At 60.4% G+C, this 26,882-nt stretch overlaps 1 protein-coding gene across 2 annotated transcripts in view; it reads right to left on the reverse strand.

The window, feature by feature from the left end:
• The window catches only part of LOC111156409 (adhesion G protein-coupled receptor D1), a 123,497-nt gene that overhangs the window by 11,707 nt on the left and 84,908 nt on the right, over window positions 1–26,882 (reverse strand). For both annotated transcript variants that reach the window (XM_022517285.1, XM_022517284.1), the window contains 6 exons: window positions 25,994–26,117; window positions 13,660–13,763; window positions 12,162–12,273; window positions 9,714–9,867; window positions 5,099–5,165; window positions 4,349–4,415 (listed from right to left, as the gene is read on the reverse strand). In XM_022517285.1, the coding sequence (XP_022372993.1) occupies window positions 4,349–4,415; window positions 5,099–5,165; window positions 9,714–9,867; window positions 12,162–12,273; window positions 13,660–13,763; window positions 25,994–26,117 (628 nt within the window). The remainder of the gene's footprint in view (window positions 1–4,348; window positions 4,416–5,098; window positions 5,166–9,713; window positions 9,868–12,161; window positions 12,274–13,659; window positions 13,764–25,993; window positions 26,118–26,882) is intronic.

Genomic DNA, 26,882 nt, shown 5'->3' on the forward strand with positions numbered 1-26,882 from the left:
TCTGGGGAATGGCAGCCACTTCCCTTCCCGACTGGGGAACAGTGTGTGTGGCGAAAGGATGGCTGTGGCTCACTTCTGCCCTTTTCTCCCCAGCTCAAGGCCCCAGGGACCCTTCACTGTCCCCGAGAGTCCAGCCCCAGGAAGACCAGTTGCACCAGAACACGTAGAAACCACCCATCCCAACCCAAACAGACAGCTCTCAAAAACGTGTTCCAAACTGGCAAGCACTGGTGGGCACTTTTAGCCACACAGGCTGTCAGAGCCTCCATGCTCGGATGGAAGCCCTCCCCAGGGAGCCACGGCTCCATGCCCCCGAGCCCCACGGAGCCCCAGGGACAGGGGACGGCCCTGGATTTGCAGGCTCCGTCACACATCCCCGAGTTACCTCCTGCAGTTTAAGCCATTCCCTGGAGAACACTGGCCCTGCTCAGAGCCCCTCATTTGTGCAATGGTGGGGGGACGCTCGGATCCACCGCCCCGGGCCCTCCCCGACCTCTCAGCCCTTCCAGAACAGGTGTGAGATCTTCTCCGGCTGGGCATGCCCCTCCCTGCTTCATGCTCAGCCCGGTCAGGCTCCTCAGAAGCTCAGGTCCCCCAGGAAGCTCTTCCGTCCACGGTCCATCCCTCGAGGGTGTCTCAGCTTCCCAGAGTGGTGGCCACAACGTGGGAGCCCAAGGTCACCGCCACAGGGCCCTGAGCTGCTCCCACCCACCCTGAGGCCCCACTGTCCACCCCAGAACAGGGCTGGGTGGCCATGTTACTGGTTCCCCTGGTCTCACCACAGACCCAGCCACACACAGCCAGGCTGCCACACATCCCAGGTACCTTCACACAAGATCTCCAGACGCCTGAAGCTAGTCCCGCATCCAGAGTGTGATACCACAGCAGCAATGGAGCTGCCGGGCGCGGGACGCTTCTGCGGGCGGACTCACCCCTCCGTCTGCAAGCTGGGAGGCAAACACAAGCATCCCTTCTCTCCTTCCACCCTGCACCCAGCACCAGGATGGTCTCACCTCCTTTTTCCCCTGACTCCCCAAAATGGCTTTCACACCTACCCCTCTCTCCTTCCCCGGGACCCCGGCCTGAGCAAGGTCTTCTTGATCCCTCTGTGCTGGATCTCAGCAGCATCTCCCCATGGGCTCTCCCTACCCCTACCCCCGGCCCTCGTCTGCCTATTCAGGATGTGTCCCCCCGACCCCTCCCTCCCTTGGGGAGAGGCCGTCCCAGGCTCATGCACAGAGGACTCTGGGGAGACGGCAACCGGAATGGCCTCTAGTACCTCCATTCCTACAGCTTCTCCTGTGCAGGGAGGCCCGGGGGCCAGAGGGGGGGGGCACACCTGGGAGGACCAGAGCCTGCGGCATGCAAGACAAGTGCTCCCAGCAGCACCTGCTGCTCCTCCTGGACACAGAAGGACTGAGAGGTGGGGACAAGATGTATACATGTGGATCAGCTGTGCCCCTCCCCTCGCAGAAGTACCTGGGGAGCATGGAGGCCGGGGCTGCGGCCAGGCTCTGGCCTATGGAGGACGGCGCAGCCCTGGCCACCCGCGGTCCTATATGAAGGATCCAAGGGTGGACACCTGGCCTCGCTCCCCTCCCACCCTCTGCTCTCTTGCTGGCACCTCCACGGGCCACACGTCCCCAAAGCCAGGGAGCAGGAGCCTGGCCCAGAAAGTGGGAGCCGGGTGAATGATGAGGGACAACGGGGCTGCTGTGTGGGGCGGGCGCCTCCCACTGTCACTCTCGCCCCAGTAGACAGTGGTGACACCATGGTGGTGTCCCAAGCTCTGTCCCTCTGGAAAGCCCTCACTTTCGCACTGCCCCACCAATGTAAGGCTTGAGCACTGTGTGCACAGGATTTTAACGAGGCAGGAACTAACAGATCCTCAAGCTTCTTCCCTCACTTTCACTTCTAATTAACCACCAGGGCCCACAGCCTCGGCTGGTGCCAGCGAACTTGGAACAAAATCAAGTGGGCTTTCAGATAAGCAGCTGGGAAGAGAACAGGGTGAAAGAAGGGAAGGTGTGGAATTTATGAGAGCCCGGCCATGCAGGGCCAAGCAGTCCAAGTCCCTGCGGACTGCCCTCAGTGGTCACCTGTCCTCGGGTGGCAGACAGGGATGAGCGATGGTGGCGATGAACGGGGGTGATGAATGAGGACGCTGAAGGGACAGGCATCCGGGAGGTGTCCCTTTCCTTCCCTGTTAACACTGGTGCCCCAGCCAAGGCAGGACTTCACATCCTTAAGGGCGGCAGCCGGGAAACAGTACCATGGCCTGGGGGACCGCCCCAGGGTGCATGGAGGGCACGTCCTGGGGTCCCAGCAGAAGTACATGTGGAGAGCCTATCCGGCGGGTGCTGAGGCAGGGGTGCACACGGAGAGCTTATCAAGGGTCCCAGCATGGGAAGGTGCACCTGGAGTGCGTCCAGGGTTCTGGCCCGACAGCACGTGTTCTGGGGTCCCACCTGGGGTCCTGGAGATTACAGATGTGGATTTGCGCAGAGGGGAGGGGGCAGAAAGGGTGTGGGGAGGCCCTTCTGTGGGCCACCCCTTCCTGGTAACAGTGCTCAGCACCACTGGGGACAGATGCCCAGATGGGATGGCAGAGACAGGCCGTCCCTGACCAGGCCTCATGCCCGGTACCAATCCTGGCACAAGAGCACCGGCATCACGCTCCTCCCCGGCTCCCCATGGCTGCCTGCGGACCCCCCAGCTCTGGCCCCCGAGCAGTCAGGTGACACTGGCCTGGCCAGTCAAACGCTTCCATCCCCAGTGACTGGCTCTGGGACAGACATGTGACCCACAGCAGCCAATCAGAACTGCTCCAGGACTTCCCCGGGGACAGTTTCCCTCCTTGCTCTGTTCTGCACACTTAGAGGACACATGTCCCCGCCAGACAGAGTGTGCCTGAGACGCAGCTAGCCCACGGGCAACAGGCAAGCAAGAGACACCTGCTGACATCCCGAGTGCCTGACCCCCTGCGCTTCCCAGGACTGAGCCTTTCCTATCTACCGGGCATTGACTGATTTTTTGTTACATTCAGTTAGCCAACATATATGCTACCTGTGGAGAATTCCCCCTGGTCTGTGTCCCTGGGGAGGAGGGGGACGGGAAGAGTGACAGGAGGAGGACATCCACACTAAGGCCGCTGCCCGACTCCACCCCGGCCCCCCAGGCCGGGATTTGGTCATTCTACCGCCCTGGCGCCTTGGGCTGCCACTCCAGGGAACAGCAAGTACCATCTCTCCCGCAGCTACTCCCAGCACAGGCGGCGACACTTCACGGAAAAGCACTTTCACGTCTTAGGAGAAGGATGGTCCTACATCAAGCCTTTGTCATCAACGCTGACTTTGTAGGTGATCCCCCAAGAGGACACCAGGGAACCCTCCTCCGAGGAACCCCAGGGACTTGGCCCACAGGGCCCAGCCCGCACGACCTCGAGGCCACACCTGGCGTCCCCTGAGTTGGGAAGAAGCAGGGCCCCGGGCCCAGACCGGATGGAGAGGGGCTCCCTGGCACCTCCCAGGGCCCCTGCCACTTGTGTGCTGCCCCTCCTGTGCGAACCACACCCCAGTTTTCTCGTAACTTCCTCCCAGACTTGGAATCCACCTGCTACAGTCCCAGGATTGGCACAGCCACCCAAGCCCCGCCAGTCAGACCACTCCCCTCCTCCAGGCCCAGGAGGGCTGGCCAGTCAGAGCACTCCTCTCCTCTGGCTGCAGCGAGGGGCCATAATGGGCAACGTTCCAAGCCAGGCCCATCAGAAAGGATGAAACTTAACCCAGGGCTTTCGTGGGAAATGTAGGAGGAACAATAGCTAGAAGAGCAAAGGCTGTCTTTAGAATTTTGTGAGATTCCAGAGCTCTTTACAGTCAGGGCCCCCTGCCTGAGGACAGTGCCCCCCCCCCCCCGGGTCAGAGGGCGGACCCCCAGCATCCGAGGACGGCACCCCCGGCCAGAAGTGGGAGCCCCCACCCCTTGCCACAGCCTCTCTTGAGCCCTGGGCCCAGCAGAGCACCCAGCAGGCCGGCCGGAGAGCTCACCGGCCCTTCGGGTGGCATTCTCTGTCCCCCGTGATGTCGGGAACTCTGTGGGGTTGCTTCCCAGACATGCATGACCATCCCTGCTGCAGCTGCAGCGGCAGGGCGAGAGCGAGACCGGGGAGCGAAGACCCCACCGGCACACACTGCCCCTCGCAGGCTGTGTGCACCTGCACCTCCCACACGCCATCTGGGGACAAGAGCCCTGCGTCACATGCCGGAGTAGGGGGTGCTGTGACAGGCTGTGGATGGGGTCACAGGGCCCACAACGCCTAGCCCCTCTGCTCCCACAAGCAGGGACTTACCACAATGATGCACAGTGCAGGGGCCACGAAGGCCCAGACAGCGCCACTGGTGATGGACAGCCAGCAGCTGTGGATGGAAGCAAAGCGTGAGGTCCACACCACTGTTCCTCTGCCCAGAACAGTTGCCAAGCCAGTATCTTTTTCCACTACGTGGCCTATCTGAGCAGCCAGAGTTAACACTGTTCACCCCCATAGATATCTCTGCATCCTTCCCACCAGGATTTCTGCCTCTCATTCTTGGGGTGAATGTTCCAGGTACCTGTCTGCCCCCCTTCCTCCCCTGACACCTCCAGGACCAGGACACACAAAATGCCTGCGGCAGGGGACGGCATCTGTGAGCTGCTCATTGGGCCCTGTTCTGAGGAGGTGACCTTTCCAGGAAAGGCACCTGAGCAGCCCCACTGCAAGGTGCATGGCCAACCCAGGCTCCCGAAGGGGGCAACTGTATACAAGATGGCTGGGCTCCCCCACATTTCCTGAGAATTCTAAGTTGAGGGGGATCTTCTGCTCCCATCCTCTTGGGAAACAGCGAGCCCCGTGGACCTCTGCTTGTGGGGAGAGTGCCTGGGCTCAGCTGGGGCTGTTCCTGGCCCTCGCTGGCCTCCTTTCTGCCCCAGGACCTCTGTGGGGCAGCCCCACAGAGACAGACCACACCCCCAGAACAACACGGGATGACAGGGCAGTGGCCCGGAGACCCCCAACAGCGGTCTTTCCCTCCTGCCAAACACAAGGATGCGTCCCTTAACTTACTTTGTAATTGTTCCGTAACTGTTCGTAGCACACGACACTGAAATGACACAGACCAGGAAAGGCAAACCTGTGGACAATGAGAGCAGGAGATCATGGCCGCTGGCTTTGGAACCCCTCATTCCTCAGTCATTCATTCCCCTGCCCCGGTGGGTGTGAACTGCGAGTGGGAAGTGCTGAGACGGCCTGTAGGAGCCTCAGTCTACACCGAGGGCCAACTCACGCTCACCCTCACCCTCACACTCCCATTCCCCTGAACACCCGCACTCACACGCAGACCTCTGAACCCTATCCTCTCCCCTGCTCCCCTGCCGTGGACGGAGGCCCGGACAAGGACATCAGGGGACCTGTCCCTCTGCTGGCTGGCTCCTCACAACCAGGCTGCGTTCTGCTCGCTCCCAGAGCAGAGGCTGGGGGTGGTGAGCACGCAGGAGTGCCCCCCGCCCCGCCTGCGCTGAGCTCGTGGCCCCAGAGGAAGGAGAGGGAAGCCTGCCCCGGGCTGTGCCTGCATGCCTCCTGCGGTGGCTCCCGGCCTTTCCGGCTTCGGTCTGAACAGTCGTGAACAGGAGCTTCCTGCACAGCTGGTCTATCTCTGGTCTGCTGCTCTGACATCTAACTAGTTCAAATACATTACAGAAAATGTCCAGGCCTCCACAGAGGGGACCCACTGGCCTCTGGGGAGAGGCCTGCTGTCACATGAGTGTCCCACAGGTGAGCATGACAAGAGAGAAGGCAGACTTCTTCTTGGTGCCACACGCCTGGGGCTCCTGCCCGGATGGACCCAGGGCCACGGGAAGTGAGCCAACTCCCTGGGACCTGGCTCCAGCCCAGCAGCCCCTCCCTGGGCCCTCCATGTCCACAAATGTCACAGGGCATCCTCTCTGCCCGGCTCATTTGGTGTGGGAGGGTCACCTGGCACCTGAGATGGTGAGGGGCCTAGTGGGGGGAGCATTAAGCCCCGGGCACTGGCAGCCACCCAGCACCCCAACAGCACCACCGAGGCACCCCAGTTTCACTGAGGAAGTGCAGGCCGAGGGCCACCTTTGCTCTGGGTCCACAGAACAGCAAGCAGGCACAGACGTCCCATCCTGGTGGGTTCCAGAAGGTGTGGCAAGGACTGCTGGAGATGGGTTTCAAACTCGGTGGTCAAGGCCTACACGCCCCTCCCCCAGTCCTGGCCCACGTCCACGGGTCTGCGGCTGGCATCTTTGCTGCCTGGGGTAAAATGGAGGAGTCCAAGGTTCTTTTTCTGCATTCACAGCTCATTCGATCTCAAACGCAGTGCTGGAGGCTCCCTCACCATTTCTTCCTGTGTCCCTCTCCTGGTATCCCAGGTCACCCCATGGGGCAGTGGGAGAAGCGTCTGTCTGAGCAGAGGCAGCCCGTCTGTCTGCGGTCTCTGAGGCACATGGCAGAGCCCAGCACGTGACTAAGTGTGTACTCTTCTCTTTTTTAAAGGCTCATTTATTTATTTGAGAGAGAGAGAACATACACCCGGAGTGGGGGGAAGGGCAGAGGGAGAGAGCCCAACATGGGGCTCCATCCCAGGACCCTAAGATCACGACCTGAACTAAAACCAAGAGTCAGATGCTTAGCGACTGAGTCATCCAGGTGCCCTAGTGTGTGTGTTCTTAAGAAGAAATGTTTCAGAGGTGGGAGGATGAGGAGGCAGGTAAGAGCCAGTAGGAAAATCTTGGGCCCTGGGTCCATTCCCAGGGGTACCCCAGACCTGCTGTGTGGCCTCAATGAAGTCTCCACTCTGAGTCTCCACGGTCTCCCTGTGGAAATGGAGGGCCGAGCACCCTGCTCCCCATCTGTGCTCTGGCCACGTGTGTGAATGACGAGACGTTGCACGGCTCAGCTCAGTCCCTGTAATCATCTGCACTGTTAGCCAACTCCAGTCCCTCTACTGTGGCCGTCACCGCGACCACCGTTCCCCGCAGCCGTGCAGGCACATGGCATGCTTCTGCAGACAGTTCAGGGTCCGTGTGGCCCTGGCGCGTGGACACAAACTGCGTGGAGTTTAGGACGCGCTGTCTTTGGAAAGCGGTGGTACTTCCCCAGCCCAGGGTGGGACCATGGGAGCCACCGGCCGGGACAGAGCAAAGAGCCCAGGGAGCGGATACCAGGAAACTTGACACAGGGGCAGAGGCCTCACAGAGAAGGGCAGAGAGGAGGCTGGAGACAAGTAGCCTGCCCTCCTGCCTGAGGACCAGTGCCACCTGCCACACTCTTCCAGATGCTTCTCTGGGCGCGAGGGAGCCTATTAGGGTCCCGGGTGTGGACAAAAGTGAGTGTGCCTCTCCAGACTAAGTATTTAATTTCAGTATGAGGTCCTTCCGTGTCCTCCCCTCTCCCCCCGCACCCAGCAACAGTTCCAGGCAGCAACCCCTCCTCGTGGGGCTGCCACGAGCACAGCCCCGCCCACAGCCACGGCCATCAGGGACACAGAAACGGGAAGTAAAGGTGTGTGGCTTTACAGCAAACAGCGCTGAGTGGCCACCTGACCGGCGACTCTGTGGCCCGGCACTGGCCCGGCTCCCTGGAGCACCAAGCAGCCCAGGGAAGGGAGGCCTCCATGAACCACAACCAAGGATGTGCCTGGGACGAGTGGGAGCTCCCCAGAGAAAGCTGAACCCCTCACTTCTGAGTCGGCCATTGGAAACGCCCATCTGCGGTGGGATGCGCAAACTCTCAAACATCCCTCCTAATCTCTCCTGCTCCCACGGGGACACTTCAGGGACAGAGATCACGGTTCACTCACCTTACGAGTCCAACCTAGGGCCTGACATCTCACAAAACCTCAAGGTATGTTCCTGATGTGATGTCTCCATCCCCCAACTCGGCTTCAAAACAGTCCTGAGGGCTTCAAGGCCAGGGGCGGGCTCTGGAGGACAAGGCCTCTGTGCAAGGGGCGCTCCCCGTGGGGTGGTCTCCCTGTGCCCGGGGTCAGCCTCCAGCTCCTTCCTCACTAGCCCCTGAAGGTTGAGAGGGCCCGGCTGCGCGCTGCTGTTACTGACGCCCAGAGTGAACTCTACCCGGTCAGACGGAGAGATGCAGCTCCTGAGCCCTGAGGACATCCCCCACGGGAAGGTGACAGGCCCGGCCCTGGGCTCCCTCTGCAAACAGCAACGTCTGGGCCACACACGCACCCACCCACAGGGATGACGCCAGGGTGAGAAGCTACACAGTCCAGACTGTGCCGCCCAACAGGACTGAACTCAGGGTTCCCAGAGGGCCGCACTTTTCAAAAAGATCTCTGTGATTTATATAAAACCTCAGAATATTTAAATAGTGGTTAAAATCTTCCATTTTTTCTCTTTTAATTCCGCTGACCGAATAAGAGCCCAGGCGGGCGCAGGCTGCAGGAGTGCTCACAGGCGGGTGGGGGGCATCCTGGCCGCCGTGGCCTGCTCCCTGCGTGGTCCCAGCAGTGGGGGGGGAAGGGAGGCGGCTGCAGAAGCCGGGAGGGTGCAGAACGTACTGCCCTCGCCCCAAATATGTTACATCAAGAAGCTCAAAGCACAGAGTAAACGTGTTTATCGGCTCCCTGCACGAGGGCTGTGCGAATTAAACCCATGTGAGGCAAACCAGGAACAAGCAGCAGGTCACTAATGCTGGGTAAATGCTTTCTTGCAAATGCAGCCATGCAGGCGTCAGTGACTCGTCCAGTCTACCCACGCTGACAGGAAGCAGGGACCCCTCGGGGTAGTGTGGGTAAGGTGGAAGTTCACGGAGTCAAGTCAGTGGGGAGGGGGCTTCCAGAATGAAGCCATGAGCGGCTCCATGGATGCACCACTCTGTGAGACAACCCTCACTGGTGAAAATTAGCCTAGAGAAACCCCAACCATTGAAAATCTTTGCACATTTTCCTAAAGCCATACAACAAATCAAGAAAAACTTACTCAAGAAAACCTACTAAATCTTGGTAATAACAGTGGGTCCATGACTCGAGCCTTGACTTGCTCCACCCCAAAGAGACAAGCCTCCCCGCACAGGGCCCCTTGGAGCTACACTATCTCACAGGGGTAGGCAGCCAGCTCCTTGCGGAAACTCTGTCCCAGGTAAGAGCGACAGAGATCAGAGCTCCCTTCCTCCATCCAGCCGCAGCCCAGAGTATGTGGGACCTGTCCCCGCTGGGACTCACGGAGAACACAGCCCCGACTGCCCTCCCCTAAGGGCATTCACAGGGCGGAGGCCCTACACTGCGAGAGGTGAGCTGCCCACCCCGCCCAGGGCCATGCCCTGATGCTGGCGCGCTGTACCTGACAAACAAGCCACCGTCCCTGCCCCAGCTCCAGAGCGGTGCTTCCAGGACTTGTCCAGGTATGGGGGAAATAGACCATTAGCTCTGACAACTCCAACGCACTCTCCATGGGAACGGATGTGATTTGGAAAAGCCTGTCCAAGCCTAAGCGTATCTGGCCTCTTGGAAGTATGTCATATGAAGCAAGATCACTTCCCACCTACCCCTCCTGCCCCATCCCACCCCCACCTGCCCCACGCCTTCCCCACCTGCCCCACCCCTTCCCCACCTGCCCCACCCCTTCCCCACCTGCCCCATCCCATCCCCACCTGCCCCGCCTATACCCTCCTGCCCCACCCCTTCCCCACCTACCCCATCCTATCCCATAGTAGTAGCGGTGCTTGCTGTCCTCTGAGCCAAAGACCTTGATCACCATGCTGTAGAGATGCAGCCCTTCCACCAGCATCCACGCGAAGGCGCTCAGGAAGAAGTAGTGCAGGAGCATGGCCAACACCCGGCAGGGGACCTAGGATCAAAGACGCAGAGGGCCATCTCTCTGGGTGGGAGCCATGGGCGGTTCCTGGCATCCTGGGTCACATGCCCTCATTCCCCCACCCTCGAAGGGGCGGGGCCCAAGCTCCCTTTCTAGACCCCACAGTTTGGATGGGACCTGCGACTCTGGCACAGTGATTGGCTCAGGATAGCACATCAGCATCTCCCTGCCCTTTGTACTGGGGACCTAGGAAGTCTTAGAACCCCAGAAGGGTAAGAGCTAAAACTGAAATGGCTTGGGGATGTGGTTTTAAACCCAGCCGGTGGGGAGGAGAAGCAGACTCCCGCTTGCTCCCACCAGGAGAGGAGAGGCGGTTCTGGGGAACAGAGCAGTAGAGATGGGCGGTCCTCTGCAGCAGGATTGGCTCAGGCTGGCCACGTGAGCAGACCGACCCAATGGGGTGGGCTCTGGGGAAAGGGCGGAGCCGCCAGGGAGCCAGCCTTCGAGCTTGGGCCTTCGCAGACACGTGGGCCAGGCAGCTGCCATTAGGTCCCTAAACCCGACCTGTGCCGGGTCTGGCACCCAGAGCCGGTGTCCACGTGGGGCCGCGAAGGGGGCGCAATGATGGGAGGGAGGAAAAATAATAATACGTTTAAATAACACCTTCAAAAATTAAAATAATGGGGCGCCTCGGTGGCTCAGTGGGTTAAAGCCTCTGTCTCTGACTCAGGTCGTGATCCCAGGGTCCTGGAATAGAGCCCTGCATGGGGCTCTCTGCTCGGCAGGGAGCCTGCTTCTCCCCCTCCCCTCTCTCTGCCTGCCTCTCTGCCTACTTGTGATCACTGTCAAATAAAATCTTAAAAAAAAAAAAAAAGAAAGAAAACCCAAAAGATTCCATCAAAAATTACTAGAACTGATAAATGAATTCAATAAAGTTGCAGGATACAAACTCAATGTACGGAAATCTTTTTTAAAAAATTAAAATAATGAAAAAGAAAAATTAAAGAATTAAAGACAGAGCCCCAGGTACGGCATGATTTCTCTTGGGCACCCCAAGCTCTGTTGTCCCAGACTCCCCAAGATACCAGCTCATTCTCAGGACAGCATCGTGTCCCTGGCACCTGGTTTCCCAGGTGCAGCTGGAGGTCCCTCATCTGCCCCATGCGTGTGTCAGAGGCAGGTGTGCCGTGTGCAGCGCTCGTCCCTGCAGCCCCTTCCTAGGGGCGCCACCACCTACCAGCCGCTCCGGGACCGGCCCCCAGGGCACGCGGTGGGGCTCCATCCCTCCCGGAGGGGGGTTGGTGCTATACAGGCCACATCCGCATCGTCCAGAGGTCGGATGGAAATCCGGAATTCCGGCCACACCCAGAGCTACAAACCCAAATCCGTGTTCTAAGGAAACCGGAGGGCTGACGCACCCGGAGAACGCGGCTGGCACATGGCTGGTCCCTCCACGGCCCATGTGGGGCTCTTTAGATGCCGCTCTGAGCCCCTAAACCAGCAAGGGAGGACCACCCTGCAGCCCAGGAGGGTGGAGCTCTCCCTCGGTAGCGGCCCCAGGACGGGCAGGTGGGGGCTGAGGACCCCTCGGCAGAGAGGACCGGAAGCTCTGCCGACCCCCGCTAGCGTAGGGTGAAGAGCTCATTCTGCCTCATCCCATCCTGGTGTCTTAAGACCACCCACCTCTACTGCTCTGTTCCCCAGAACCGCCTCTCCTCTCCTGGTGGGAGCAAGCGGGAGTCTGCTTCTCCTTCCCACCAGCTGGGTTTAAAACCACCTCCCCAAGCCATTTCAGTTTTAGCTCTTACCCTTCTGGGGTTCTAAGACTTCCTAGGTCCCCAGTACGAAGGGCAGGGAGAAGGTGGGCCTGGGTCTTCACATTCCTCCTGCCAGCAGCGCCCGACCTCACCCTCCGCCAACGGAAGTGGCTGGGGGTCTCTGAGGTCAATGCAGCCGTGAAAAGCAAGACTGCAGGGGCCAACCCTTGCCAGAGTCGTCTGTCACCCGCTCCCACATCCAGAAGCAGGAGGCGAGGATGGCATGGCCTCCACAGGCCTGTCTTCCAGGATCAGAGGGCTGGTCTGTGTCGCCTGTTCGCATCACACTTGGCACCCCATCACGCCCAGAGCGCGAGCTGACACAGCCCATGGGCCGGCAGTGGGCAGAGATCCCAGCTCAGCCAGGCTGTCTCCTGGGCCTCTCCTGGACCAGCCCCTGCCCGACTGTCTGGGGGATGTGGCCTGAATTCTGCGGTGAAGAATCCAGCCGGAGTCAGCCCCAGTGACATCAGAGGGAGGAAGGAGAGGGATGGGTGTGGGGCTACTCACCGTGCCAGGCTTGAAGCTGAAGCTGACCAGCAAGAGGATCTGGGCCACCAGGACAGCGAAGGACAGGTTGGCATGGATGTGGTAGCGCTGGTTCCGGATGGTGCTGACGGAACTGAGGGCGGAGAGGCAGGGGTGAGGCCCAGGCCCAGTGCCGCTACCACTGCTCCCTGCCACGCCCCCAAGGGCTGCCAAAGAGGCCTTTCTAGAGCCCATGCAGACGCTATCACTCCCCACTCTCACACCTCACTGGCTTCCTATTGCTCTAGGAAAGGAACCAGCAACTTCCACCGGCTTCGGCCCCGCACAGCCTGCGCCCTGCTTCCCCCTTCTGGCCCTTGCTGACTCCACCCGATCCTTGCTCTTGCTCCCGCTCACGATGTCCCAGGCTGGCTTACCCGCACCCCAGTCCTTTCCGGGCTGTGGCCTTCACACCAGTTGTGCCTCCCTAGGAGAGGACTTCCGCTGGCCCAGAAGTGTGCGCTCCTGGCCCCCCGATCCCCACCCACTCTGTGTCCTGTCCTCAGAGCTGCCTGCCTGGCTATGGTGGGCTTCCTGAGCAGAGCTGGGGGACGAGGGAACCAAAGAACTGAGGTCTCAGCTCAACACTGGTGGCTCGGCTGCCGCCACCCCTGCCCCCCACAGTTCCTGGAGTTCTGAGGAGCTGAAGGCCTTTCCCTGCGGATCACGCTACATCCTGACCCGGGACCCCACAGTCACAGCTAGGCCGGGGGCCAGGTGGTCCTCAGAGAACAGAGCAGATGGAGGGGTGCTGGGCTCCAGAAGGAGCCGCCAGAGCATCACCTCCCCTGCAGAGAAGCGGGGAGTGGAGATAAACTCCCAAGCCCCACCCCCCCAGGGAGGTGGCCCCATCCTGGATGAGGCAACAGCCCTGAGCAGCGGCCAGCAAATCCTCGCAGTCGTCTGCCCACATGGATGGCATACACTCCACTTTTCCGTCCCAGTTCAGAGAGGGCCTCAGAGAGCCTCAGCTTCCACCCTCCCCTGGGGGGCACAGACTCCTTGAGCTCTGACCACACGTGGCTTCAGCCAGGAGGGGCAGGGGGCCTCCTGGGAAAGGGCCTTCCTGCCTCTCCAGCAGATACCTGGGACCCCCTACAGAGCTGTGGCTTTGTCTTCGGGTAGGGGTCCTCCTGGTCCGGTCAAGTTCTCACCAGCCCAAGGGCCAGAAAAACCCTTACAGAACTTCCCAGCATAACTAAAGCAGGGTGCCCTCCACTCCCACAGCCCCTCCTGCCTCCCTCCTCTCTCCTCCAGCACCCCAACCCCTCCCTGCACCCCGGATCTCAAGACGAAAGCTGACTTTGGAGCAGCTGTCCAGCTGGAATGCGTCACGTTCAGGCTCTCAGCGAGGCCAGGCACTCGCTGCCTCCCGAGGACACACGCCCAGCAGGCAGCGGAAGTGGGGCAGGCTTGCACTGGCATCTGTCCAAGGGTGCCAGACCTCCCCGGACGCAGGAGAGAGTGGAGGATGACTCACGAGAGCATGGCGAAGGTGACCAGCGTGAGCACCAGGCAGACCAGGGACACGGAGCAGCCAATGTAGGTGATGCACGAGAGCGCCACCTGGTGTCCACGTGTGAGCTGTGTGGGAAGCAGAGCAGAGGCGTCCACGCTGGTCCAGGTCCCGGAGGCGGAGGTGACCCGTGGAGAGGGTCCCAGGGCTGGTGCACAGCTGACTATCAGGCAGCCGCTGTCCCAGTGTGCATGTCGTGGGGATCACCGGGGCCTGCCCCTCCCCCCAGATGCCCTGTGACCACCACCGACAGGTCCAGTCCCTTGGTCTCAGCCCTTGGACTGACGCTGGAAGGCTCCACCCGAAGGGCCAGGGCGGTCACTCAGATTCCGCCACACGTCCGGCTTCTGTCCTGCCAATTCCTAGCTGCCGCCCTCCCGACCCGTCCCCACTCCCAGCACCAGCCGTGCCTGGAGTCTACCCTGCAGCACCCAGGTGGGTTAAGACCCAGACCCAGCAGCCATAGGAGTGCGGTAAGACCCAGGAGGGGGACCGACTCCTCCCTGAGGATCCCATGGATGTACACAGCTGAAGTGCCTAGAGCGAGCCAGGCACACGGGCTGAGCCGTCCTAGAGTTCGTGCGCAGTCAGCCATCATCCCTGACGTCCACTAGCACAGAAAGGAACGTGGTAAATGAGTCGGATGCAAAGCCATGAGGGACGGTGACACAAGCCTCAGCTCTCCTGGCAGCACAACCGCACATGGTGGCCCCTTCGGCTCCAGGAGCAGGAGCCTCAGATCACACTCACTTGACCCTGGGCTCCTCGACGCTCTGTGCTCCCTGAGCCTCACGCCTAGAATACCACCTTCCCCACGCCCATCCCTCCAGAGCTGTCACTGCTTCCTGCTGTGGCTTCCTGCTGGGTCTGCATCAGAGACCCAGCCAGAGCCCCTCCCTGTCGCCCGTGTGTGGACACCAGACATCAAGGTCCCTCCAGCCTCGGCCTCAACACTCTGGGCCTTTGCCTCAGCTATGCCTCCCCCTGCCCTGCTCATCAGGATATAATCGGGGACATAAGGAGGCAGCTCAGGAAGCTTACACACGTCCGGAAGGACTGGGGGCCCAGGAGGCCCCAGTTCCCCAGACCGGGGATGGCGAGCGGATCGTGCAGAGCAATCTGGGAGCCAGTGGGTGCACCTGAGGATGGACAACTTGATGGGCTTTTCTTCTTCCAGCTCTATGACTCAGCCGGTCAACTCATTCCCCAGGGCTATGAAACACTTTGGAACCTTGACTGAATGGGGGTGGGGAGGAAAAGCCTGCAGTCCGCAGCCCTAGATGCAGGAGGGGGCGAGCCCCATTTCACCTCCTGTTTGCCCACACCAGTTCCCTAAGCAGAAGGAATGCATGGGGGTCACTGTGCTCCCACAGCGACATCCTCGGCCACACCCCCAGATCGGGACCCTCAGTGTCCCCTTTTGCAGAGGGGCCAGCCAGAGGCATGGGGATTCATCAGGTAGCCCAGGAAAGCGAACGCCACCTAGAGCCACCTCCCCACACCACGTGGCCTGAGACTCCGGCTCCTGCGATGTGTTGTGAGGAGGGCTCCTTGGACTGGCGTCTCCAGTGTTAGAAACGGGTAAGGGGAGCCGCATTCTCTGTCCCTCTAAGGAATTGTGAGAAATCCTGCAGGTAAAACCGAAACACTTGGCACTTGTTGTGCTCTCAGGGAGAGGAGAGGAGAGGCCACCCCTCACCTCCAGAGACGGTTCTGGAACAAGTGCTCTTACAGAGATGTTTTTGGAAGTAAAACCACACACAAAATGCCAGCATTAAATGAGAATGCCCTCTTTGCTGTCACAGGTAATTGAAAAGTCTCCTGGCTATCACGATGGCCCCAGAGACAGAGGGAAGCATCACATTGAAGGGTTTATGGACATCACAGACCCTCAGCTCTTTGTAGAAACTGGGGTCCACTTCGGTGGCACCCACCAAATGGAAATGGAAATGGGAGCACGTGAAGGGTGACAGCCATGCCTGGCTCACGGGACCCCTTCAGCCCTCGGCCTCTGGGACCCCCTCTCAGGTCTGGCCCAAGCCGGGGCACTCCATGTGAACCTCCACACTGCCCCGTCACCACCTAACCTTTCTCCCTGGAAGATGGAGAGCTTGCTCTGATGGACCGTCATGCCTGTGGCTCCGGGACCACTGGAGTCCAGAGGTGTCCGCCTGCTGAATGCAGGTGGCAGGGGGCACTCTCCCCTCCTCCAGGGAAGGCACGCCTAATCCACACATGCGTGCCTGTGGCAGAGACAGCCGGTTGATGCCGCTGTGGCTCCCAGGCGCGCGGGAGACCCCACACAGCAGGCTCACAGTGCCCAGCAGAAGCTTCCCCACGGGAGCGCTGCAGCCTGCCTGCCATGCACCGAACCCTAGCCTCTGATCCGCTAGCCTGCTCCGCCTGGAGCTTCTGATAACGGGCTTCCCACCCTAGCCTCGGACCCATAGCTGCCCAGGCCCACCATCGAGCAAGCGGAAGACTGGATGGCTGAGACAGGAAGAACGTCACAGCTGTTACTGGGCGCCTGGTGCACGCAGACTGAATCCTACAGCTGTCCTGTGGGTGGGCCCCACCGTTCTCACTTGCAGAAGGAGAGACTACACAGCCAGGAGGGGCAGCACTGGGCTTCCATCTGCCATAAGCACGCATTGAGCACCACTGTGTACCAAGCTCGGAGCGCACGCCACAGGCTCAGGGAACACAGGGGACCCAGGTGAGGCCGGGAGCACCCGGCCGACAGCACCGCAGTATCGTACCAATGCCTGTCCCTCATCGCTGGCCTGGCTGGGAGGCCAGTTGCCAAGGGAACCTAAGGCCGAGCAGAGTGAAGGACAAGTGGGGCACCACGGGTGGCGCATACACACACGCAGCCCTTCGTGGCTGCTGACCCACGTGGCTTTCTCTGCCTCCACCGCTCACCCTGGCTCTTTCCCGATGTCCGGTCTCCAGGCTCTCGTGAGCCAGAATCCCTTCAGCCATGCTCTCTGACCCCAGCTTAGCCATACCCCCTCGCTCAGCTGTGGACAGCAGGAGCCTGAGGCTCCCTGGGCCTCCAGGGTTCGGTGACAGTTCCTGGGCCTCACCAGGTGTAGCTCTGCGGGAACACGCTGCCAGCTTCCAGCTGCATGAAGCCCAGGCTGTAGGCATATGGCATACTCCAGGGATGAGATCAAGGCCACAGGCCTGAGGACAGGCAGAAACGAGCTCCCTGGCTGGCTGAGGGGCACAGATTGGCACCCGCGGGCCTGCATTGGTGGGGAGTCTCCCCCACACTCCCACCCCCTGCACAGAGACGTGGCTCCTATGTCTTTAAGAAGACCTCTAACTTGTCATGGTCAGGCCAGCTACCTCATTAAAGGAGTGAGCTGGGGCGGAGTGCTGAACCCAGTCACCCCTTCACCCAGGCCCCCAGCCCCCGGGGCACACAGCTAGCTCTGAACTGGCACCACTGAAACCCTTAAACAGCGGGAAATTCCATTCAAGGAAGTGTTAACAAGGGGGTGGGGGGAGTGCCATGGAGTGGAAGAAGCAGTCCAGGCAGGAATCACAACGGGGCCTCTCCCCTGGCAGGAGGGCGCGGCCCGCGGTCGCTGGGAAAAGCTGGACCAGGGGCTGGAGGTGACACGGCCACTGCCGGGAAAGCTGCCAGCGGCACAGTGAGGGAAGGGGGCATCTGGCCTTATCCCCTCTCCCCAATCTCCTGCTGTAGCCCCAGCGGACCAGGACCCTGGCTGGCAGAGGTCAGCCTCCCAGGTGCAGACCCCAGCAGGGGAAGGGGGTGGGCCTGACAGCAAAGGCCCAGCCCCAACACACTTGGGGTCAAGTCCAAGTCCCTGCTGCACCCACTCCTGGGCAGCCATGCCGTGGGGGACAGGGAGCCCCTGGACCTGCCCCTGAGGCCAGGGCTGGGAGGCGGGAGCTGTGTGGTCCCCCGCTTTACATGGAGGCAAGGGTTCTGTCAACACTGCTGTGAAGCATGTATGTCGTGCTGGGGGAGGCGCGGACGGGGGAGACATGGGCCTGACCCGCAGCCACCACTCCGGAGGAGCTGGGCTGCTGTAGGCCCCACACTTGGTAGCTGCGAGCATCTGTGCCCGTTTGGAGCCGCACGCTGCCGCCAAGCAACCCTGCCTGGGGACACACTCACAGACACGGGCCTTTCCTGTCTGCCGGGGCCCGAGGGCTGCGGACACCTGACCGCCTACCAGTGGAGGCAGGAGCCATCAGCGGCCTCGTGCTCGGGTTAAACAAATGAGACAGGCCTGTGCGCTGAGCGGTTGACAACACACGGTGAGCCCACGAGGCTCCCGCAGAACAGCCTCTGTCTTCCCCCTCAACCCAGCAGCCCAGAGCCTCCTGCCTCAATCGCAAACCAAGCCCTTGGCCTCCTGTCCCTCACACCCGGCCCTCCCAGATGGAGACACGCCTGCTCCCCCAACCCCAGTGTCCCCACCTCCAGCCTGAGCAGCAATGACTCCTGAGACTGGTCGGTGGTCAGCGTCCCTCTGCAGGGCAGCCCAGCCCCCAACAGCAGCACAGCACAGTGTTCTTCCAGAAGACTCTACAGTAAATGAGGCACCATCTTTGGGACTGTAGGGCCCAGCCCATGGAAAAGGTGAGCACCCAACAGCACCCAGCCAGCGGCTGCCCCAAGAGTGTGGTTTTCCTCCTTGATGTTCCTATCCCACCTCCAGGGCCTGTTTCCACGAAACCTGGGTGAACAAAGCAGGGTCCCTGTGTGGCTGGGTCCTGAGGGGAGAGATGGAGTAGTAGCCAGTGGCCCAGCGCCCCAGAGAGGCAGCAAGGCCACCAGGGGGAAGGGCCCTGGGAGCCCAGGAGAGAGACAGGCAGGAGGGGGATGGGAGGGGGTAGGGAGGGCAGTGTAGGGGAGGGAGCAGTGAGGGAGCACCATCAGCAAGAAGACAGGTCTCCCAGGGCCCAGAACTCCACCATCCCTCAAAAGGATGAAAGCAAAGGGGTCAGAGAGTGCAGGGAGGCTCAATCCTGACTCAGGCCTGCTGCACCCCAGCCCAGTCCTGCTCTTTGGGGACGTCACCCAACTCCTCAGGCTGGCTGCTCAGCCACCAGGTGAGACTTGCTCATTTGGATGTCACTGTCACCTTAATTAGGCTGGGTGCTTGGGCTCAGTTCTTGGGCTGGGTGCTCTGAGCTCAGTACTCCAGGGAAGTCACAGGTGGGCAGGCCGAGGCTCAGGGCAGGCACTTGCAGAAGGCCACACAGTACGTCAGGAGAGGGACCCTGAGCGTCTGCTGACCAGGGGGCAGAGTGGGGCCACTGCTGAGTGCACCCCAGCTATGAGGACAGGGCCGCACACAGTAGGTTCTCATCAGAAACTGCGTGAGGAAGTGACTGGCACAAGGGAGACCGCCCGAGCAAGCCTGCTTCCCCATGGTGAATGGTGCGGGCACATCTCCATGCAGGCTGGTCCGGGCCGTCTGGGACACGCCCAGCAGGACCACAGAGGCAGCTCCCAGGGGGCACTGGAGCAGCCCCGGCCACGCCCTGCAATCAGGTCCCCGCGCTGCAGCTCCCCGCACCCTCCGCACCGCCCAGAGCCCGCCAAGTGGCTTCAGGATGCCGCACCAAGTGCACGTTGTGGCCGTGGGCCCAGGGTGCTCGAGGGGACCCTGAGGGATGGCGGTCTGCAGAGGCGAGACCCCCGGCACACACGTGCACACACACCCAGCAGCGCCGGCCTCAGGGGGCGTGGCGTGCCCCCGCAGTGCCCTTCCCTCCCCGCCCTGCGGCTAGATTTAGAAATGCCCAGAAAAGCCTGGAGTTTGCTTTGGGACATGGGCTCCTCTGAGTCACAGACCACAGACTCCAAGGCCTCTGGGGAGGCCTCTTACATAAATTCATGAGGCCAGCTGCACATCCAAGTGGAACTCTTGTTTCAGAAAGAAATACTTCTGTCTTCCACTTTTTGCAAAGCCCCGTGTAGTGGATATGTCATTTTCCCACCCCGGGAAAGAGCCAGAAAGACTTTTCTGTCCTCCTAGGAGCGGAACAGCGGTGCCCCTGTGAGGAAGGCGGTGGGGGAGGCCAGTGTGCAGTGTGGGGAGGGTGGCGGGAGGTGCCGGGACTGTGGTCAAGTGCAGCCCCTGACCCGGCCTGCTGGGGGCAGCAGCTGCTCGGTCACGATGCCCCAGGTAGCCCAACTTTTGTTTTTGTTTTTTTTTTTTAAGAAAAACAAAATTCAAAATTTCAGATAATTTCTCTTTTGAAATATTAACAGTCGAGCTAAAGGAATCGTCCCAACTGGCCAGCCTCCGGACCGGGTTCTGTAGCTCTGTCTTCCTGAGCGGTAACTTGGCCCTGACCCCCACCCGAGTCTGCCCTGGGGAAGGTTAGGAGCTTCCGGGGACTGGCTTTCCCAGGTGCACCTGTCCTGGCACAGTGCTCCCACTGCCCCCTCCCTAGAACAGATGCCCCTCCTTGGCCGCTCCCAAGGGACCCGCTGGAGGAGCCAAGCAGGGGCGAGAGGGCCTGCAGGAGGCGAGCAGGGGAGCGGCAGCACGGGGAGGCAGCGCACAGAGGGGGGTCTCTGGCTTCCACCAGCGCATGGGGCTGTTCTCACCATTGTACAGACAACCAGACTGTCGCCCTGGAATGTGAACCTCTGGTGGGGTCCCAGAAGCAGGTGGGACTGACTCGTCTCTATGGCTTCTGTCACATCAGCCCTCACCCCTCCAAGTCCTCATGGTTCCAATTCCCCTTCCTAGGAATCCCGTCTCTGAGTCGGTCACTGGGGCCACGGCGGTGATCCGAGCCCCACCCCTTCCTGGGTCTGGCTGGGCCAGCCGCTGCAGCAGCCGCCACTGCGGACCCCGTTCCCCAGTCCCCAGTGCCCCTGCGGGCCAGTTCTGAGAAACGACAGTCCCAGGGCCAGCCTCCTGTCCCGGTCCCCGGTTCCCCGGGAACAGGCCGTGTGAGTCAGCCTCACTCCTCGTGCAGCTGCACGTGGCATCCTGGTGTCCAGAGAGCGGGCTTCCTGGCCTCCCTAAGCTCCTCTCCTGCAGAACAAACCCCCTTGTTCACGCACAGTTCACACCGCACACTCTCACGTGGCCTCTGCCCGGCGCCAGCTCCAGGCCACTGAGTGAGGAGAAGCAGGGCAGCCAGAGGCGCTCTCAAAGCCACCGTGCCAGAGAGCAGAGGTTACAAACTGCCTCTTCGAGCTGTTACTTTTACTATTCAGTTCCACACAGATGTACGCACAGGGGCCCAGCTCACCAGCCGGGGCTTCATTCCAGGGTCTCGCGACCCGTGAACGGCCCAGAAAGGCACCTTGGTACATTTCTTCTGATCACACACCATGACATGACCTCACATAGGGGACCTCACATAGGGGACCTTACATGGCTTCATAAATATGAGGTGTGTGGGGACGCCTGGGGGGCTCAGTCAGTTGAGCGCCTGACTCTTGATTTTGGCTCAGGTCACCATCTCAGCGTCATGGGATCGAGCCCCGTGTCAGGCTCCACGCTCAGCACAGAGCCTGCCTGACAGTTTCTTCTCCCTCTTCCCCTCCCTGCACTCAGTCTCTCTCTAAAATAAACAAAGAGAATCTTAAAAAAAAAAAACAAAAACAAAAAAACCAAAATGTTTGTTCGCTACTCTGCATCCCATCCTTTCCCCATGACAAAGCCTTGGTGATGCCTCCAGGTCGCCGGCATCATCACAAGCCGCTCGAACAGCCGCAAGTTGGCTCTTGATGGAACATTCTATTAACACGGAGGCGGGGAGGTGCGACGTCCTCCCTGCTGTGGAGGCATCAGAGCCCATGCACTCTGTGGCGTTAGGCCCATTAACACTTCCGTTTTCTGTTACGTCCACAACAAATCAGGCTGGAAATAGTGTTTTACTTATTATCTTGCTTTCCGATTTTTGGAATTCCATGATGCAGATCCTTGTGGGTGTACCGACAAGTCCTGGTCTGCCTTTCTGGACATATGGGGACACCACACTGTCTTGACCATGGGAGCTTCACGGGGACACACTCTGTGCCGTGCAAAGTCTCTCCTACCCTGTTTCCTAACTTTCTTGACTACACTCAGAACGTACTGTTCTAAAGTTAACCTGAAGATAATTTTAAGGAGATGGTTCCTAACAGAAGAGCATAGGGTCAGATGGAGTAAGGACTACTATTGCCAGCCAGCCACAGCTGGGGTGACCGGTGCTCTGGGTCAAGGGGGCCCCACAAACCAGCCGGTGGGGGACCCCATGGGGTTGGCACTCAGTGGGAGGGATTCGGGCCTGTTTCCCACTCGAGGAGCACAAAGCATGTTGTTTCCCCACCCCAGGGTTGTGGCTGGCCAAGCCCCTCACCGTTGACCAACAGGTGGGGACCCCATATCATAGTCCCTCCCACAGAGAAGAGCGAGCAGAGCGAGGCCTGGGACATCCCTCCATGACCCAGCCCAGCCACCCCAGGCACCATGGAGAGGGGTTCCACGGAGGTCCTGCTGGGGCGCGGGCCAGGGCAGACCGGCAGAGGGAAGGCGGGTGCAGCCATGAGCTCCGGGGATAGACCCCAGACCACGACACCCCCTCCCAGAGGCCCTCGGGAAGATGGGGAAAAGCCATCCTGCTGTTCTCACTAAATGAGCTGAGCCTCAGATCGGCATCTGCAGGCGATAACTGCCGTCACTGTTTAAACGTTCCTCGGAATGTTCATTTTTAGCATGGGTAATTTTGAATCATTTTCAAATCAACCTTTCCTGGCAATGAGCAGATATGATTTGCTCCCACGAAGTCACCCACAGACTGTCCGAATCTGGTGTCACCTACACCAAGTGCTGACAGATTTGTATCATAAATGCTCTGTGATGGGTTTTTTTAGCTCCCTGGACTGAGCTGCCTCCCTTCCTCCCCGTCCTGATAACATCCCAAACCCAACTTCCTGCCCACACCCACCACCCAGCAGCCCCTTCCACATCACAGAGGCCCACAGCATGGACCTCGTTCTCTGTGTGCAAAGGACCCAGAGGAGCCGTCTGGAGGCTGGGCCCCAGCCCCAGCTTTAGGATCTGGAGAGCAGAGCAAAACCTGGGGCTCCCCTGCCCCGGGTGACCTTGGGCAAATCCCCTGAAATGGTCGGACGGCTGTCCTGCCCACACCAGCACTCACACGTGGTCTGCTCCTCTGTGTCTGTGACATCCCCTCTGCCCCTGACATTTGGGTCTGAAGCCCCGGCTTTGAGCCCTGGCACTTTTCCCAAGAGCCCCCCAGCCCCTTGCTGCTGTGTGCCCCTGCTCCTTCCTCCCAGGCCCGTGAGGCTACAGCCTCCTCCCCGCGGTCGCTCACTGGCACCCGTCTCCAGGAGACCCTGTGGGCTGTGCCCTGCCTCACACCGGCCCCTGTGGCTTCCAGGGGGCCCTCACCGCGCAGGACAGAAGGTGCTCTCAAGTGTGGAGCGCCGGCGTTCCCTCTCTGGGTCCTGAGCAAGGGGATGCGTCTGCTGCTTCGCTCCCAAGGCCCAGACCAGTGCCTTACAGGCCTTGGGTGGTCCTCTTGAACCCAATTCTTCATTGTCGGATGAATGAATGACCCCAGCCCATCCCCCTCTCTGGGCCTTGCTGTCTCCACTCAGCCTCCACAGCCTCAGACTGTCCCCACCCTATTGGCACATTCATTCTGTAGGTGGCAGCCCAGTGCATTTCCCGCTGGGACAGCTGAGGTGGGTCGGTGACTCCCATGTGGTGCCCAGAGGGCACGATGGAGGCACATGGGCTGAGGCCCTGGCAGGACAGGCGGAGATGGAGGCACAGGCCTCACAGTGGCGGGGCCTGCCACTCCCCCAGCCCGACAGAGGTCTGTGCAGAACAGGACAAGAAGGGATGAGGAGAGCCTGGGAACGAGTGAGATTTCGGAGGGCGCCCCATGCAGCCCAGGTAACTGAGGGCCTCTCTCCACTTCCAGCCACTCTGGAACCTTCTACTTCACCCCTCCCCCCCCGGTGTGCCCACAGCACTGGCACCGGCCCACCACCTGACCTCCCTGCAGCTAACGGTACAAAGCCACAACACACACCCCGACTTGGGCAGCACCAGGCAGAAGAGCAGGGGACAGGAGAGAAAGGGGGTGACAGAGGGCCTGGGGGCAGGAACCAGATGGGAAGGGGTACCTGGCATCTGAGGGGCAGCTGCTGCCCACACGTCACTCTCACACACAGGTGTTCCCCCCAGGGCACAAGGCAAGCTGAGGGCTCACGCCCCTCAAGCCCGAGACAGCACCGCGCGTCCGAAGCTCCGCATGCTCTCATTCAAAAGCCTCCTGACCTGCAGGAGCCCAGTTCCACTCTACTCCCGTTGGCAACCCCGAGTGATGGGCCCTGGGATGTCGGCACACCCCCATCTCCTGGAGCTTCACCCCCAGCAGAGTGAAGGGACCCCCCCAGCTCTGACCTGTGCACAGTGCTGGCGTGTCTGCGCGCGGAGTAGGAGGGGCCGCGGTCTGCTCCCACACCCCCCTCCTCCTGGGGGTCCTGGAACTCCCCTCTGCAGTCTCTACAAGCAATTCACAGTCCAGACGCAAAACCCATGGCACACACAGCACAGGAAGGAGCCTCCCGTGCTCGCCGCCTCTCCCGGGGACACCCCAAGCCCAGGCCCGCCTGCTGAAGCTGCACATGCTGCTCCTTGGCCTGCGGCGCTCTCCCCTGCCTGTCCCCTGGTCGCACCAGCAAAAGGCTGCTCCTTCCTCGCTGCACCTGCCACATCACTCCCTTCAATCGTTCTTCACCTGCTGCTGCTTAAAACAACCCTGTGTTTGCTAAGCTGTAGCCTGTCTTTCCCACTGGGATACAAACTCCTCAAAATCAAAAGTCACTGCTTTTCTTGTTTCGAGCTGACCGCCCAGGCTAGATGCTGAAAAGTACTCGTTGAACGGCCGTAGATGAGAAATCAATGCTGTGTGACGACCCTGGGGGCCACTAGGAGTTGCGCCCCACCAGCCCCACAGTCCTGCACACATCAGGGGCTCGGGTGCTCTGGACCATGGGACCCAGGGCAGGGGGTCTGTCTGGAAACAGACCGGCCCCGTGGGGTTGATGTGCCAAGGGAGGGACGTGGTGGAGCTAGTCGGGACAGCAGAGGGCTTGTGACCTCCAGACCCCAGGTCATTTCCATGCATAGCACAGGGGCTCAGGGCACCTGCCCCTGTGACCCAGGAGGTGGGGGGTACACGGCTCTGTGGAAGGGAGAAGCCTCTGGCTCCCTGCTCTGTGCAGCCCAGCATCACCAAACCCACAGATCTCTAAGAGGAGTCAGAAACTCAGAGTTATAAAAAAGATTTTTCAATTTCTAAACACAGTTTGGGATGAAATGGGATGTGTCTGTACAGGTGCTTCGCTTTCCAGGGACCTTCAGAGACCCCTGGGCTGATCCCCATCTCCTCCCCAACCTCCTGACTTTAGCACAGAATTTCATGTTCCACTGGGGTCTAGAAGCCCATCAAGTCATTCCCACGCAGGGGCCAGGGACTGATCAGAGTTGAGAAGGTCCCACCCTGGGGCATTGGCATTTTTAAAGAGTACTTTTTCGGGCACCTGGGTTGCTCAGTGGGTTAAAGCCTCTGCCTTCAGCTCAGGTCATGATCTCAGGGTCCTGGGATCGAGCCCCACATCGGGCTCACTGCTCAGCAGGGAGCCTGCTCCCCCCACCTCTGCCCGCCTCTCTGCCTACTTGTGATTTCTCTCTGTAAAATAAATTAATAAAATCTTTAAAATAAAATAAAATAAAATGAAGAGTACTTTTTTTTTCTCTTCCAAGCTTGCCTTAAACCAATGAAACGAACATCTAGCCCTCAGGGCGCCACGCAGCTGCCAGCTTCGATACTCTGACGCAGAGAAACGCAGGCAGGAGCGCCTCCTCCACCCTTAGCCCCAGCCTCCAGGGAAGGCCGTGGCCCCATCGGAGAAGAGGACAGATGCCCCCCTGGTGTGCCGGGCCCTCCGTCCCAACTCCCCCACAGCACAGAAGCTCCACGGCCCTGGGACCGAAGGCAGAGGACGCTGGCACACCTGCCTTGTGCACGCAGACCCTCGGGAAGGACCGCGGCTCCGCACAGGGCTGCCACAGGGAACTTGAGGCAAAGGTTTTGGTTTTGGTTTGGTTTTTTGCTAAAAGTGTAGAATGTCACCAATGTCACCCATCACAGGGTCTCCCCGATGAGTGGGACCACCCGTGTGCCCTGCCCGCACCCTGAGGTCAGAAGGACATGCTGTCAGGGCTCGGGGACCCACCGGGGCTCGGGGACCCGGCGCGGCTCTTACCTCCATCGGCACCACCTGCATCAGGATGGCAAAGTTGGTGAGGTGAGTGCAGCGGCAGACGGAGTAGCTGAGGTTCCCCTCGGCGAGCTCACAGCCCTGGTTGGACCAGATGCCTTCTCCAGAGCTGGGGACACAGGAGAGAGGGGCAGTGGGCTGAGAGTGCAGACGTGCTGGTGCCCATTAGAAGGACCGCGGGTACCCGCCCTGGACCCACAGCCCGGGAGAAGACACATGCTCGTCCTACGACCCACCAGCCCCACTTCTGGAGAGCTCTGAGCAGCGCGCCCGGGGACATGCCTGGTGGGGGGGGGTCCTCGCCCAGGGCTGGTGACACCACAAAGGTGGCGGGCCCTGGGTGACAGCCCAGGGCCCGCCACAGGGCGCACGCAGACGTGAGAAAATGCGGCACATCCATCACAGACGAGTATCCGTGGAGGGGGAGCGAGGCCCTCACACCTCACATCCAGGGCGCAGTCAGGCAGGACGCACGCACGAAGCAGAGCGGGACGGCGTGTACTTCACAGCCGTGGCCCCAAGCGACACGTGCGGTTCTGAGGACACCCCGACCGGCCACCTCCCGTGAGAGGGGCTGAGACTGAGCTGTCAAAGGGGTCTTTGCTTTCTCACAACATTTCACTTTTTTACAGAAGTGATTTAGGCCTTGTGTTACGTCGTGACGTCTCCGCCTAGCTGGAAGTGGCTGCAGGCAAACATGCTCAGGTGTTCACTGTGGTTTCGTCCTACGCGAAGAACATCAGGGATCATCATTTGCTTCGGTGTCTCTCTGTCTTCTCAAACTCCCAAGATGTTTCCAAGACTCTTTCCAGAAACAACACCTTTGAGTTATCGGCAAAGACAGACGTTCATTTCAGCCGAAGGCTGGGCCCTT

Source organism: Enhydra lutris, unplaced genomic scaffold (genome assembly GCF_002288905.1).
Source record: "Enhydra lutris kenyoni isolate GAN:26980312 unplaced genomic scaffold, ASM228890v2 scaffoldscaffold46, whole genome shotgun sequence".
NCBI lineage: Eukaryota > Metazoa > Chordata > Mammalia > Carnivora > Mustelidae > Enhydra > Enhydra lutris.